The sequence below is a fragment of the Patiria miniata genome, unplaced genomic scaffold (genome assembly GCF_015706575.1).
Source record: "Patiria miniata isolate m_02_andy unplaced genomic scaffold, ASM1570657v1 HiC_scaffold_7, whole genome shotgun sequence".
In the NCBI taxonomy this organism is placed as follows: Eukaryota; Metazoa; Echinodermata; class Asteroidea; order Valvatida; family Asterinidae; genus Patiria; species Patiria miniata.
The window spans coordinates 46,971,819-46,987,159 of record NW_024037074.1 but is presented as its reverse complement, the minus strand read 5'-3'; the positions used below and the strand labels follow the sequence as shown (position 1 = coordinate 46,987,159).

The 15,341-nt window shown below is 41.0% G+C and overlaps 1 protein-coding gene across 1 annotated transcript in view; it reads left to right on the top strand.

Moving 5' to 3' along the window:
- Positions 1-15,341, top strand: part of LOC119745234 (receptor-type tyrosine-protein phosphatase N2-like) — an 80,769-nt gene that overhangs the window by 36,629 nt on the left and 28,799 nt on the right. Inside the window, exons 2-6 of the mRNA XM_038221458.1 lie at positions 4,986-5,192; positions 5,264-5,335; positions 7,955-8,137; positions 9,445-9,592; positions 12,905-12,978. Of these exons, the coding sequence (XP_038077386.1) occupies positions 4,986-5,192; positions 5,264-5,335; positions 7,955-8,137; positions 9,445-9,592; positions 12,905-12,978 (684 nt within the window). The remainder of the gene's footprint in view (positions 1-4,985; positions 5,193-5,263; positions 5,336-7,954; positions 8,138-9,444; positions 9,593-12,904; positions 12,979-15,341) is intronic.

Genomic DNA, 15,341 nt, shown 5'->3' with positions numbered 1-15,341 from the left:
CGGCTTACAAAATGCTCATCCACATGTCACGACCCTGAGTACTTGGCATTTCAGCGTCTTTACATTTTTAATCTTCGGGGGAGTTGGCGCACTGCTCGTTTATTAAGCGCGGGTCCGGCTAAACCGCGCTTGACCTGCTCGCGACATCTTGCAGCGCATTACTCACGCCCCGGCGAGCAGCGGTATACTCCGTCGGCAGTGTTAGCGACATTATGTGGTTTGGGGACCGCGAAAGGTTCAAGTGTATGGTACGATTGCCGACACAATATCTGATGACCATGTTAATAAATCTGTTTGGTTTGTTCTGGATTTTTTTTTTTTGTCCTTTCATTTTTTTTTTTCTGTAAATGTGCCAGGAAAAGAATTCATTAAAGATTGGAGTAGCGTTCCGATCATCGAGATTTTCAAAGGTGCCGCGTATTGCAACAAGGAGTTTCATCAATTAAAAAATAAATTGTTATTTTGCATTTTTAATCAGTAGCCATAACTCCCTCGACTGTGTGAAAAATCATTTGAAAATTGGAGGATTCGGTTTTGTTAGGGTTACCTTATTTCAATTGCAGTTTTGTTTACATTTTTCATTTGTTGTCCTTGTTTAAACTGAATTACAAAACATCTGTGTAAGATAAATTTTTACATGTAAACTTGCTCATTAAAATCCACATGGTATGGCCTGTTTTTTTTTAATCATTCACACATTCATTGATAACTTGACTTTTAATGTGCGAGAAATTATTAAAATCTTATCTAATCTGAATCAAATATTCCATCCATATTGCATTCTACCAAAATAGAAAAAAAGAATAATAATTAGGCCTACGGTGCCAATCTTGTTCAACTTGCACGGAATTCTATACCCAAATGCTGAGTGTTAACATTAAGGCAAAGAAACTAAATATGAAAATTAAAAATAATTCATTAACATTAAAATATTTTGCTGCATATAATGATAAAACTGTAGATTTTTTTTATTCCTTTGCAAATCCTTTGTAAACTGGAATCCATAGAAACCGCAGAGACTGACCTTTGTTCGTCCCAATTCATAACCGGACCAGCTGCCAACTGTACCATGAGAATAATCAACACCCCCCTCCCCCCAACCCTGAGAAAACAAACAGGCAGCACTCTCATGAATGACCTTCTTTCCCCGCCTTCCTTTCATGTTTTTTTTTTCTGTATTACTGTTTGTGTTTAGACAATGCGCGGCACGTGCTGCCACGTGGCAGTGTCGACACATTGTGCTATTCTGGCTGTGGTTTTATGCATAACCGGCACTTAAATGAGGCTAGCAATTGGCGCTGCATTTTGTACCTAGTTAGCACCATTTTTTTGGTCTTTGTTGATCGAGTTTACAATATAAAAACTCTCCCTGGAATAGTATTTGTGATGTGATCAAGCTAAATGAGTCGTTTGTCAACCCTGGTCATTTTTTTTTTTTTTTTTACAGATTTGAAATAAGAGCACAATCTCAGCATTACTGCTTAAATGTGCCCTAACCCCATTATTCCCTTGTCCTTTTCCCACAAATTTCGGTATGTTTAGTAATTTAGACCACGAGCAACAAATATAATCTAATTGCTACAGCAACATTTTGCCTCTAAAGGGGGCTGTCTCCCTAATGACCGATGTCTCCCATCATGCGAAGAAATTACGATAACGTGTCTCCTTAATGGTACCATTACACGTATACATGTAATAATAAAAGTAGCATTTATAATGCATTAAAATGTTCAGATGCGCATAACAATTACAGTATTCATTTAAAAATTGTACAATAATTTTTTTTTTAAATATTAAAAACTACAATTCAACATTAATATTAATAATTAATACAATTTAACAATTGTACAATTATACAAAAAAAACTACAACTGGACAAACATTGTGTGCCACTGATCAAAGGATTTTATTCTTATTGTCTGCAAATTACTGATATATTTTGGCAGTGAGTACATGTACGTTTGCCTCTCTCGGCACAAACCTTTTTGTTTTCTTCTTCTTCAGTTGTCTAATGCAGGACAAACTTCTTTTTGGGCATATATCTGTACAAGAGTGTTAAAGGCCTCTTTTGTATTCAAGCTAGTTCAATCAAAATTCAATTCATAAAATGCAAATTTAACCAATGAATATCTCATCAGCCCAGGGGGACTCTTCCCCCCCCCCCCCCCCAAAAAAAAACTAATCAGATACACTGCGTAAAATAGGCTATCAGATATCAACAGCTTCACAGTTTGCCCGAACTTCATTTGCATCTTGATTCAATACCCTCTTCTTTAAAACCTTCCGTTCTGCGACCAAACGATTTCTTGAATAATATTTTGATTCACCACTTCGTGGTTTGCGTCATCTTTTACCGGTCGACTCGCATCGACATTAGAATTCAGAAAGAGGAGAAAAATGCAGTGGGGATGATTCGTGTTGGAGGATATCTGTCAGACGGCATGAGGGTTTTTGAGCTTTAGTTGTCTTGTTCCGTCTCCTCCTCTCTCTCTCTCCCCCCCCCCCCCCCCCCCCAGCGAAAGGGAACGGTGTCAGTGGAATTTAACTGGTGACACGTCTTGGTTAAAGAATGTCCCCTGTGATGACCGGATTTGGCTTGACATTTGTCGAAGGCCCGGAGCCTGCGACCGAGGTGGAAGCACCTCATCTGCAATTCTGATGTCTCCGATTTGCCCTAGAGCCCTCGACTCAATATCTCTCGCTCGCTCCCTTCCCGTCTTAAGAGAAAAAAAAGGTCTTGTATTTGTTTGCGAGCGCCAGTGATCAACACGGCCCGGATTTGAAAACGGAGGCACGAATGAAAGAAAGGGGAAGCAAGAAGAGATTAGGGTTGAGCAAAAAAAAAAGGAACAAAGAGAAAACACCTGTTGTATGAGGGATGTGTTTCAGTTTGAAATGACGACTTGATTCAAACATCCTGTCTGATTTGTTTTTTCTTGATTCGAGGAAAGAGATCAAGTAGAGAGGCTTGTTAATGCCCTTGTTTGACGTCAATCTGCTTCCCAGCGTCTTGAGATGGAGCGCTAAGCATCTGGAAAGTCGAGGATTTGGTTCTACAGGAGGCTTTTGGACTGATCGAGGCTTGAGTAAACGGTAGACCGCGGTGGGCCGGAATATTCTATGAGCTTAGCAAATACTTGGAAGTGTCTGCTACGACGTCAGAATGCGTACAAACAAAAAATTCCGTGGCTTACTCAGGCACTCCATCTTCTTCAATCTTCGGAGCTCAGCGTGTGCGACGTCTAGTGCGCAAGTGTTTGTTGAATCTGCCCCCGGTAGCCAGTATACGGGACACCGGTTGTCGCAGCTTCCCAGGAGCCGCGAAAATGTCTTTGACTAGGATGCCCCCGTGCCCCTCAGAGTGTTCGGACAGCAACAATCCCGGGGGAAATTAAATGACACGCGAGTGTCAGTCAAACGAAATCCAGTCAGAATTAACAGCGGTCTCGGCGCTTTCGCTGGAAAGCGGGATTTTGTTGCTGGGTTCGGAAATCCAAAACCGTTCACCTGTCTTCTATCACCGAACTCATCACTTCAGAAATACAGGAACATATCTCTCAACATGTATACTCAATATTTAGTAAATATCCATCGCCAGCCAACTCTTTTTTTCTTCTTCTTCTACCCGGTATTTGTTCATCATTAACCGATGTTTGTTTGTTCAAGCAATCCGGATCTAGCCACTCCAGTAAGGTCTCATCTCTCAATTTCCTCTCTTTCATGTTTCCGGGCAGTGTTCATGTAAATCAGTAACTTTTTTTACCGTCACAACTCAGTGGCATTTGTGTAGATTGTTTTGTTCGGCCAAATGGCTTTCAATTTATTTTAATACCATCATTTGTGTCTGTTATCTGTGGTTGTTTGTATATCATTTTTTATGATCGGCGTATGGCTTTTAAGGAAACCCGCAATTTCTATTCATCCGTTGGTAAATATATGGACAGCCACCTATTTCATCAGAGGAGGGGGATATATTTGTGAAAATGTATCTCTTCCAGATATGTTTCTACTCTGTGAAAGGCATTTTTACTTGGAAATGATGTCCGTCAATCAATTTGAAGAAGTATAATTTTTATGAAGCACCAAAATGACTTGAACCAAAAGCAAAAACAGTTCAGGTATTTTAATAATTACTTCATCATCTTCAAATATGTACATGTACCTCTTGTATCATAAGTTTAGGCAATTTTTTGCCTTCAGTTAAAAGTCTTTTTATTAAAAGTGCTCAATATTTGTTCAACTTGTAATTTGCTTCATTCGATAGATTTGGGGTCCACTTTTTTCCAGTCCCTGTTACATATGACATCTGTGATTTTATAATTCTGATGCGCTCCTTAATGCAGTCGTCCTCAACAAAAAACATCATTTGAAATCATTCAAAGTGACACTTAAATGGTAAATTCCAAAGTACCAAGGTAACAGGGACAAGAAAAATGTCACATTTTGGACCCTAAATTTACAGAATGGTCCATCCAAATTGACCTGACTTTAACATGATTTCTCAACTCCTCTGCCCCTGATTACCTCTCTTCTCTTCTCTCAATTCGAACCGGGTCTCACTCCCTTCGCCCTTCTCATGGGAAATCTCTTGTTGTCCAGAGGACAAATAAACTCGCAGGCGATCGGGCCTTCTCTATTGCTGCTCCCCGATTGTGGAATAGTCTACCCATCCCTATCAGAAACTCCGATACTGTGCCAACCTTCAAGAAGGCTCTCAAAACCCATTTTTTCCCCACACCATAGCTGGTCGTACGCCCTTGTTGTGTTTCTGTTGTTCTTTCTGTAGTTCTTCTTTCTTTGTTTCAGCGCCTTGTATCCTTTGGCAATTTGGCGCTCTATAAATCCAGTTCTTATTATTATTATGAAGTCCAGATCCAACTCTGTGTTAGAGTCGGATTTCAAATCCACAACCTACAGACTTTCTTAGTTTTGCTCATTCATTAGGCATCTGTCTCAATTTTCCTTTCGTTTTGTCTTTACCTCAGACCCACATTACCGTCTTGGACTCCCCACAAGACGACAACTCCACCCTGATTGTCGTGACAGTGGTCCTGGTGGCCTGCATAGTGGGCATCCTGATCGCTGTCATCACCGTCTACTGCTACCGACAGAAGGCCAGGATCAGGGCCAAGCTCAAGGGGCTGAGCTCCAACGGGGGTGCCGTGGAGGGGGAGGCGACCGCTGATTATCAGGTAGGTACATGTACAGCCCTGAACAGAGTGGGTGGAGGATGGGTGGACAATTATTTGTCAGATGGGGTGAGGATGAGGGTCAAGCTCAAGGGGCTGAGCTCCAATGGGGTGCCGTGGAGGGGGAAGCGACCGCTGATTATCAGGTAGGTACATGTACAACCCTGAACAGAGTGGGTAGGGGATGGGTGGACAAACATTTGTCAGATGGGGTGAGGATGAGGGTCAAGCTCAACGGGCTGAGCTCCAAGGGGGGGGGGGGCGTGGAGTGGGAGGCGACTGCTGATTATGAGCTTGGTACAACCTTAGACCTTGGATGGGGTAGGGGATGGGTTGACGGACATGTTGACAGATGGAGTGAGTACATGGGTTTCAAGGATAGATGGACAGACACAGTGAAAGACAGGGAGGGGGATGAATGGACAGAAACAGTCAAAAGATAGGGTGGGGGATGGTTGGACAGACACTGTGACAGATGGGGTGATGGGTGTATAGAAAGACATGCTGACAAGATATAGATGTAGGAACAAGTGTGAACTTGTAGACAGGCTTACAAAAAGGTTAACATACATACATGTAGAACGCAAATAGTTTTTGATTTTGATACTTGGATCGGTATCTATAGAGCGCATTTTAAGGTTAAAATGCACTTACTACTCTAACCACTGCCAGAATTCAATGTAGTTTCCTCGTTTTTTTACTTCTCATGAATGCCATTACAAATTGAAAAACACTGTACAAAGTCTTGTGTGGTTTGGAGTTTCCTTGTTTTTTCTAAATTCCCAGTTGCAAGCCTGGGGCCAATTTCATGGAGGTGCTAAGCACAACAATTTGCTTAGCACAAACATGTCCTGCTCAGTAAAAACAGTTACTAGCCAAAACTCCCTATGATTTTCACACAAAAGTAAACAACAGCTTAGTACCAGTCACAAGCAATATAAAACACATACAAATTTGGTTGGTAACCCTGTTCTTATCCAGGAGGAATGCTCATGCTAAGCAAATTTTTGTGCTTAGCAGCTCCATGAAATTGGCCCCTGATCTTTAGGCAGAGGAAAATTGTACTGTAAGAGTAATCTTTGTAAAGATTCTCAGTGATACCCAGGATGTGAAATATATAAAGTGCATCAATTGTTGTCATGCAAGCATATATCAGTGTTCCTGCATTGGCCATTATGATACATGGAGGCCAGTGCTGAACAGAATGCGAGTACGGCTCACTGCGCTCTCATAAACATGACTGAATGACCAGATGAGCTTCAGTAACTGGTTATTGCTGTGTGTCCTTGGCACTGAATCCCTTCCTTACCTCCCCCCCCCCCTTCCCCCTCCCCCCCCCCCCCCCCCCAGGCTAGTGCACATAATCAATCCCTGTCCAAATATCTCCGTCTACCGTAGAACAATCTCCGTACGCCAGGTCAATCCAATATTCAAATCCCGTTTTTTTGTTGTTTTTCTCCCGTTAAAATTCCCCACGCCTCCTTCATTCAAAAGTGCAAGTGACACGGGTCAGTTTTAAAACCGCATCATCGCACCCGAATATTTTAGTCACGCGGGGTACAGTTTCTGAACGCATCCAGTGACACGTAAAAATGAAATGAAACAACCGAATGCCAAAAACGCAATTTTTTTGGGCATTCTTTATTGGCAACCGTAAACTGAACCTTATTTTGACAAGATTTTTTTTTTTTTTATCTTGTGGAGTGGTCGCTCGGAGCGTTTTTTATTGTCGTGGGGTCAAGTCTAAGAGCCGTCCACCTGGGCAGGTGGTGGCAGGTTGGCGGGGGGAAACGTAATTCACTCTGTCGCAACCTACACTCGCACGCGTCTTCCCTGTCTGTATGAGGTCTCGTTTTAGTGCTGACACTGTTGTAGCAAACGACTCATTGGAATTTTATTTTAATGATTGACGTTAAAATATATATCTGACGGCATTGGCGATTTGACATCATAAATATTTTCTATTTTAAGAAAAAGTGTATTGACAATTTGTAAGATGCAATTTTTATTGGATGCAGAAATTTTAATACTTGATTTCATTTTGCAAATGTTTGTTTTAGTTATGTTTGTACTAACCGGTATATCATACTGTTCGTTTTAGAGTGTTGGATATTATTGTGTAACGGAAATTTCTTAGAAGTTTAGTACAAATGCACTTGTTGGTCATCTCGTAACCTGTGACATAAAATTGTACATAAATAATTCCCTTATTCTGGAAATCATTTTTTTATATTTTACTTTATTTATTCTTGAACTGCACTATAAAAAAAAACCTGTTGAGAATGTCGTAGGGCTTCAGAAATATTCTCCTTTCTCCCCTCAGTCAAAACAAAATCACACAAAGGAGTTACCATGAACATTAGACATCAAATGTGAATCACTCACCATTGATATTTAAGCTTGTCAGTTTTTTTTATCTCAAGTTTATTCCACAAGGTGTTATTCTGTAAAAAAAACCAACCTCTCACAAACTTACAGCCAGAATTTTTGCAAAATTCTCAAACTGATGACTCCAAACCAAACTTTCTGAGAATTCCCCCATAAAATCAAATACTCATTTTTTAGAATTGCGTTTTCCATCTACATATTCCATCGGAAAAACAATCCGAACCGGAATGCAGAAGAAACAGACAACAACCTGTTTTCCACGGGCCCCCTTCCCAGCCGAATTCCTGCGGGATAGTTTCTTAATAGCGCCGGGTCCGGTCAATCTATATCTTATTGATCTGACCTGTACTTTTTCCCCGGTTCCCTTCCCCGGCCAGGATTTGTGTCGGCAGCGAATGGCCAGCAAGTCCTCGGAGAAGCCAGAGCCGCTCAGCCGCATCAGCAGTGTCGCGATGAGCGAGGGCGCTAATCCAAGTCCGTCCAGTCGCAGCAGCACGTCGTCGTGGAGCGAGGAGCCAGTCCAGTCCAACATGGACATCTCCACGGGGCATATAGTCCTGGTGAGTTCCCTTGGGGAGCTGTTGGTTCTTACGAGGGTTGGACGTGGGGGAGTCCAATCCAGATCCTTATTTTAATCAAAACCTCTTCTTGAAGTATTTGTGACCGGCTCTACAAAAAAGGGTATTAAGTCGTGCTTAGCATTATTGTGTTATGGCCTGCTCAACATTGAGAGGGTGACAATTTTGTCAAAATGTGGTTTTCATTTTAATCATGAATGACATCTTTAATACCTACAGTTGCAGGTTTCTTTCACAGAAATGTTGCTTTTGATGAACAAAGTTGGAAAAACAACAATTTTGTGTGCATCATTTTTAGGTTCTACAACAAAGCCTGCTATTTCGAAGCCAGTTTTCTCAGTTGTGCAATTTGAACTCCAAGGAAGTAATTAATATGTAAATTTGTCATATCTCCAGAACAAGAGGGGCTATGGGGCTCTGCTATTTACCAAATGAAAGCTTACGTTGTGGGCTTTCCAACTATGTATATAACTCCATTCCACCTTTTTGCGACATAATACCCTTTTTTGTGGAGCCGGTCACATTTTTTCTCAACAAAATTAATGTTTACACAGAATTTATAAGGATTTTGGTTGTTGTCTGGAGGACATTCAAAGGTGCCGGGCCTAAATTCAAAGAAAGAAAAACCTCAGTTGATGGAAAAGCCAACGTAAAAAGATTTGTTTTTGGTTACTGTTTGAAGAGTGTGAAGTGTTTTTGTCTCTCTGAGAGCTAGTGGTTAACAGTTCCGTAGCCATGGTGCGAACATTCGGACGGGATTCCTCAGCGCACATGTACAGGCGCTGTAATTTTGTGAAACCTAGAGAGAGAAGACGTTGAAGAAATGTCAAGGTTTTAGAAGAAAAACCCTGGAGTATTCCAGGGGAAAATGCTCAGAATCAGATTTGCACTGATGAAAAGCCAATCAGCATATCGCCCTGTGGGATTCAAACTCTGGGTCACAGTGGTAGAGGCAAAGAAAGTAAGCTTGAAATCACGTTCTCACTTAAGAAAAATATTCTTAAAAAAAGGAAAATATTCTTGAAATTGGAAATTGACTAAGCCAAAAGAACTTGTGTAAGAACAATTTTATTAATGTTTTAAATATCAAAAATTTTGGGAAAATTGTCTTTTCCAAAACAAGGTTTTCTTAAGACATTTCTCAGAACAAGAATTATATTCCTTATTAAATTTTTTTTTCTTGCTTTAGAAATTCATTTTTTGGCTGTGTAGTACAAATTCCGTTGCATTCAATACAAAAAATGAGATCTTGATGCTTATTTTTCGGCCGTCTTGTTTCTCCTCGTCAGTCCTACATGGAGGACCATCTACGCAACAAAGACAGGATTACCAAGGAGTGGGAGGCTCTATGTCGATACGAGCCGGACGTCAGTAGCACCAAGGTGGGGGCACTCGCCATCAACGCTCCCAAGAATCGCTACCAGAACGTCCTGCCATGTAAGACACTTCTCCCCCTTAAATTGGGAGATATTTCTTATATTTCCCCTTCTGTTGGGTTGAAATACAATTTGTCATTAATGAACCCTAACTCCCTAGGCCTTTTTGCTAGGATGTAGCCTCAATCCTGCGAAATCCTCTAATTGACCTCATGGAATAATAGCATATAGCCTCAATCCTGCAAATTCCTCCATTATTTCTTGAATATGGTCTGTGGAGGGGTGACCACTGCCAGAATCCTGCAAAATCCTACGGCAGTGACTGTCAATATGTTGAGGGTTGGCCAGTAACATCCTGGAGCAGTACGGAGGATTGCAAGCATTATCCAGGCCTATTTTCATGCATGGCTGAGCAAAAACAACACAAAAGTCCGGCCCAAGACCTTGACAAAGTGCATCCTATGAAATCAGTAACGCACTTTTGCCATGTAACCTCAATACTCCAACTCCTCCACTTTGGCAAAGAGGAATTTGAAGGGCGGTTAGGTTAGATTAATTATGTAAAGCCGGTTTGTGGCACAGCTACAGGCTTTAGATTCTTGAATGCTTTTTTAATAGACACCTCTCATAGACAGCCATCTTTGTAGGATAATTGCAACTGGGCATTCAACGCGATCAGGTACGTCTGCGCCCAGGGTGTAAAATGTTCAAAATACATGCACACGTTTCTCGAAATTTCTGTGAAATATGGCAAAGTGGATGTGCGTCATGAAAAATTTGACTCCAAAATGCCGATGCATGTGACAATCTGTAAGCAGCGACGTCATTTGAGAGAGAAGGTTTCATTTCCCTCAAAGACAGAAAAAGTGGAGATCAAAAGGCTTCAAATAAAATAGACTTGGTGCATGTTCGTAAAATTCTCCGAAACAAACGCAGTTATCCGTGCGTGTTGCTGATCAAGTCAAAGACATAAGTCTCGCTGTGTTTGAAGAGCCGTTGTGGGCACTATGCGGAGCTGAGTGTGTCTATATGCTCTGTGTAATGAGCTGGGCACTGTCCAAAGACTGAACTCAACTTGGAAGGGGGGGGGGGGTTGAGGCAGGTCGGACGGGAGGTTGCCTAGGCAGGGCAGAGAGCAAATAGGCTTTAGAGAGAAGTTGAGGGTGATAGAGCTTTAAGAAGAGGTTTGCTGATTGAGAAAGGGTCGGTGATGGTGCTTGGGTGGAAGGGAGGGGAGGAAGCAATCTTAGGGAGAGAGTAGGGTCGTCAGTCGTGGGGAGAATTTGAAATTATGAAAGGCGATGTCCTAGCCATGCATAGACCAGAGTTAGGGCTAACATTCCTTCGCCCCACCTGGACTTGCCGATGTTCAATCATCTACACATCTTGAATACTTAAAGTAGAGTTTATCATTTGCAGCTATCCCAAAAAGTAACTGACAAAATTATTGTTGAAAAGCTTGGTTTAAAGATAGTAATGGCACTAAACTCCCTGTGAAATTATTCTTTCTGGCATGCTGCCATTTTGAAGATCACAATAAAAGCAGGTCATTTCCGAAGACGCGTCTAAAGACGCGTTTTTTGACATTTCCGTTAGTAGTTCGCTTTTAATTTGGCGAAGCCGTGAATGGGTGCACGCAAGCATTGACAAGACGTACACAGGCCCGCAGTTGCTATAATTCGTCTGTTCAGTGCGTGACATCGCGTAGCTGCAATCGGCTGAATGAGAACGTGTCCCACACGCTGATGTCGGGCAAAATTTAAAAACATGGCTCGGCAACTTTTGAATTGAAATTGAGATCCTAGAATATTGGTTTCTCGGAATATACAGCATTCACTGAGCTAAAACTTCATCAGGCTACAATGTAGTTGTTTAGGCACCCTTCTTTAGATTTTGAGAACTTTTGTTGCTTCAAAAGAAGAAAATGCACAAATGACAAATGATGTACTCTACCTTTAAAGCTTCATTTGCCAAAAGACCTGAGGTTAGCATATAATAAAGTAATTATAGACAAGCAGGTCATGATAAAGTCTCCTGCTCATGGACAATATTCATCGGCTGGAAATGTTCCCACAGTCTTCCACCATTCAGAGGCAATTTTTCTTTCTTTTTTCACAGGAGGTCAGTTTATTAAATTCTGAGCAACAAATTAATTTCAATCATTTATCTCCTATCAAAAAAAAAGAAATGTCAAAATGCTAATTTATCACTGGAATATGAAAAAAAATAGGTACCGCATGATCAAACCTGTTTATAATAAACAAAAAATCGGTAGCAGAAAAGAGTAATGATGTTCATTGTTATGACTGCATGTGACATTTAGCCTTGAAACAGGTTTAGCCTGGAATTAACCAGGATATAACTAAGCCAGGTTATTACTCAATAATTTAAGCCGGATTTAGCAGGCTCCACTTGTTTTCTTTGTTTGCATACGTTGTGCATTTTTGCATTAAAAATTGCAAACGAGATTTTCATGACAAGGTGAAATAAATGCACTCGAACGCCTGTTTTGAAATGAGTTTTATTACCGAACGAGTGTACGTGCAGTCGTGCATTTATTCCGAGAAGGAAGTTCTCGTATATTTAATAATGCTTCGACGACTGTTCAGCATACAAAAATAGTGCATCCATTATGTGAGCATTGAGTGCACAATCCTGCAGCACATCACAACTCAAGCGCGCCGACCATTCTCGGCACAAATTAAAGGCGACGGGTTGGGCCTTTTTTGATGTGATAGTTTTGTCAGGAATTACGCGTCTGTTTGGATAGCGGGTTTCGTTTAAGATTGCAGTTTTTGGGGGGATCAAAGACTTGTCTAGGATATACTGTTTTGATGGTTTATTTAATAACATAGTACAGTTTTGGAAGGAAAGCATGTTTTTTAAAAGGATAACAGTTTTGTCTATAAGTAGATGGACTTTTGCGTCGGGAAGATGTACATATCATATTGTTTTTTGTTGAGTTTTTACTCTGAGTTTATGCATGTTACGCCATTATATAGACTCTTTGCGCAAACAGTAAATGGCGCCATTGCACCAATTTTGGAGAGCTGAAAAGTGGGGGGACACACCGTGTGTACGTACTGGTTCTCGTGCCTATGGCGAGAAGTGCGCACGATTATTTTTAATCCGAGTGCGCTCAGCAGTGGCATCTTCGCGTGAGCGCCAGATGTCGGGAATGCGTCCCATTGGTCTCCCCAACTCTCTCTCTGTAACCATTGAGGGGGTGCTTGTGCGCAAAATCCATACGCAAAACATGCAATACCGCATTGTACATTATTTCTCTCCTCAAAAGGTAATAGCAGATTTGTAGGTTTTGGGTTTGATTCAAATTGAAATCTAATTTTCGTAATTTTTTTTTCCTTTTCCGCAGACGACCACACACGGGTATTACTGAATGACTCCACCAATGCACTAAGCTCAGACTACATCAATGCAAGCACGATAGTAAGTACCCCCACATCTCTTCCCATCATTCATTGCAATGTTAAGCCAGGGTGCCAAGTCATGTCTCTGCTTACTGTTAGCGAAAAATCCCCGCTTACTGTTGCAGAAAGTTCCGTGCTTACAGTTAGCATATTTCACGGGTTAGCAAGGAATTTTTAGCTTATGCGCATGCGTACATCCCGTAACTAAGGATTCTGTGCTTACAGGATTAGCAAAACATTTTTGTTTTTTTAATGCTGTTAGCACAGAATCGTGATCGTAAGCGCAGAATTCTGTGGCTAGAAGAGTCTTGAAGTTTGGCCTCTGTCACAAACAACGAGTAAAAGGACCACTTTTGAAGTAAAATTCAGGAATAAAAACTAAAAAGATTTACCATTCGGCATACAAAAAGATTTCGCCGAATAACAAAACGAACTACTAATTTAAATTTTCCTACGGTGCGTCTTAAGAAGCACCGTTGGAAAGGCCTTCTTTCGTTGATTACTTCAAAATGACAGCTTCCCAGAAAGAATAATTTCAAAGGGAGTTTAGTTCCCTTACTATCTTTCAACCAAGTTTGTTTTTCAACAATAATTACGCCAGTTACTTTTCGGATGGCTGCAAATGATAGCTATAAACAAAAAACAATTGGCATCTTTCATTTCCACGCCTACAGAACTCGAAACTTTGAAGGATTTTTCTAACTATTTTACGTTTTAGACATGTCGATAAATGCCACTTTAAAAAGCCATGACTTGTCTTCAAATTGTCTTGTTAAAGTGCAACAAAGAGAATTCAAGGAGAATGTTATTCTCTTTCCTAATACTTGCAAACCCTCGTTTCGACCTTGGCCCAGTTCTGTCTCATTTTGCTAGAACGCTTCACAAATGATTCACCATGGATGTGACTCTCTCAATATGGGGTCACTACATCTCCCTCCTATACAGCTCCGTCCTATAAAGATAACATTTTCTGTTCGGATTTGCATTAAACAGTGAATATAAAAGAGACGTATAAAGTGAGATGTGGTTGTTGTTTTTTTATCAAGAAAATCTTGAGTTTTTAAACTAACACACATCTGACGTCAAGTGGAGCTTTTCTGTCGATCTGATCTAGTCCAAGTGTCCTCCAAACCTGAGAAGGTTGTCTGTAGGATGTTATCAGAATAAATTTACTTTAAACAAAAAAAAGGAGAGAAAAAATACAGTTTCATCATCTTTCACTCTGTTTTGAAACAGGCAATAGGTTTTTCATTTAAAAAAAATGCGGTTGGCAATGTAACTTATTGCCTCAAAAAAACAAAACATAAAATTTACTTATGCTTACCTGCAAATAATTAATGTGGCAGAACCCCCAAGCGGGCGACAACACGGTCCATTAGAATCCAGACGATAATTTGTTTTGACCATTCACTTTGTTGAGGCGGGTAAAAAAGGAGGGCATAGAAAATGAAATGAGGTCAACATCATGGACAGCCCTGCGGCAAAACAAAAGATACAAGCGCGATAACGATAATGGGTCTCTGACAACGAAGATTGTCAAATATAATAAATGAGCTCAAGGCAATAAGCATTTTTTTGTTTTGAAATTTTATTGCCGAAACACAGAGACATTTTTCAATGCAGGTAGAATGCGGTCGAGGTCCAGAATAAATTTTCAAGAGAGAGATAGATAGAAAAAAAAGATGGAATATTGGGGGAAAACTCACGGCATGCATAAAGCAGAGATGGCCGGCGATAGCGATAATGGAGTTTGGACGTTAGGGAAGGGGGTATCTGGAGGGAAGAACACCGCGCGCCGTATACATCTTAACCAAGATCTCGTTCTCTCGAGATTTAACCGAGGGATTAAAAAAAAAAAAAAGGAATATCAAAAGTCAGTTGAGTAGCTTGTGTGATCTAGGCCGCTCGCCCATTAGCCGGATCCAGGTCGTTTCGGGTCTGATCTGGAAGGTAAAGCTCGGTAATGGACCGTCCATGCCTGCTCTTCTTTGTAAATCTTGGTCGCAAGTCAGGTAGAACAGGTCAAGCCTGTTTTGTCCCTTCGTCTTAGACCTCTCCTGCCCTCTTTTCCCCTCCATAAGACGCTCTGAGAACCTGGGAAGTGTAATTTACCAGGGAATTAGGCCCGCATTAGCTCGGACTTTGGTTTTTTTCTCTCTTCTTTCTTGCAGCGTGGTTATTTGATTATAGGTCAATCTCTGATGAACTGGGTTATTTTGGTTTGTTTGTTTTTGTTTTTTTGAGATTTTTTTTCTGGGGTGGGGGAATTAACTGGTGACTCCTCGTGCAACGTTTGCGCAACAACCGGAATCTTTGGGAGAATTTTGTCGCAATTTGAGACGGATGTTGATCTTAGATAAGGATAGGAATATCGGCAAGTCG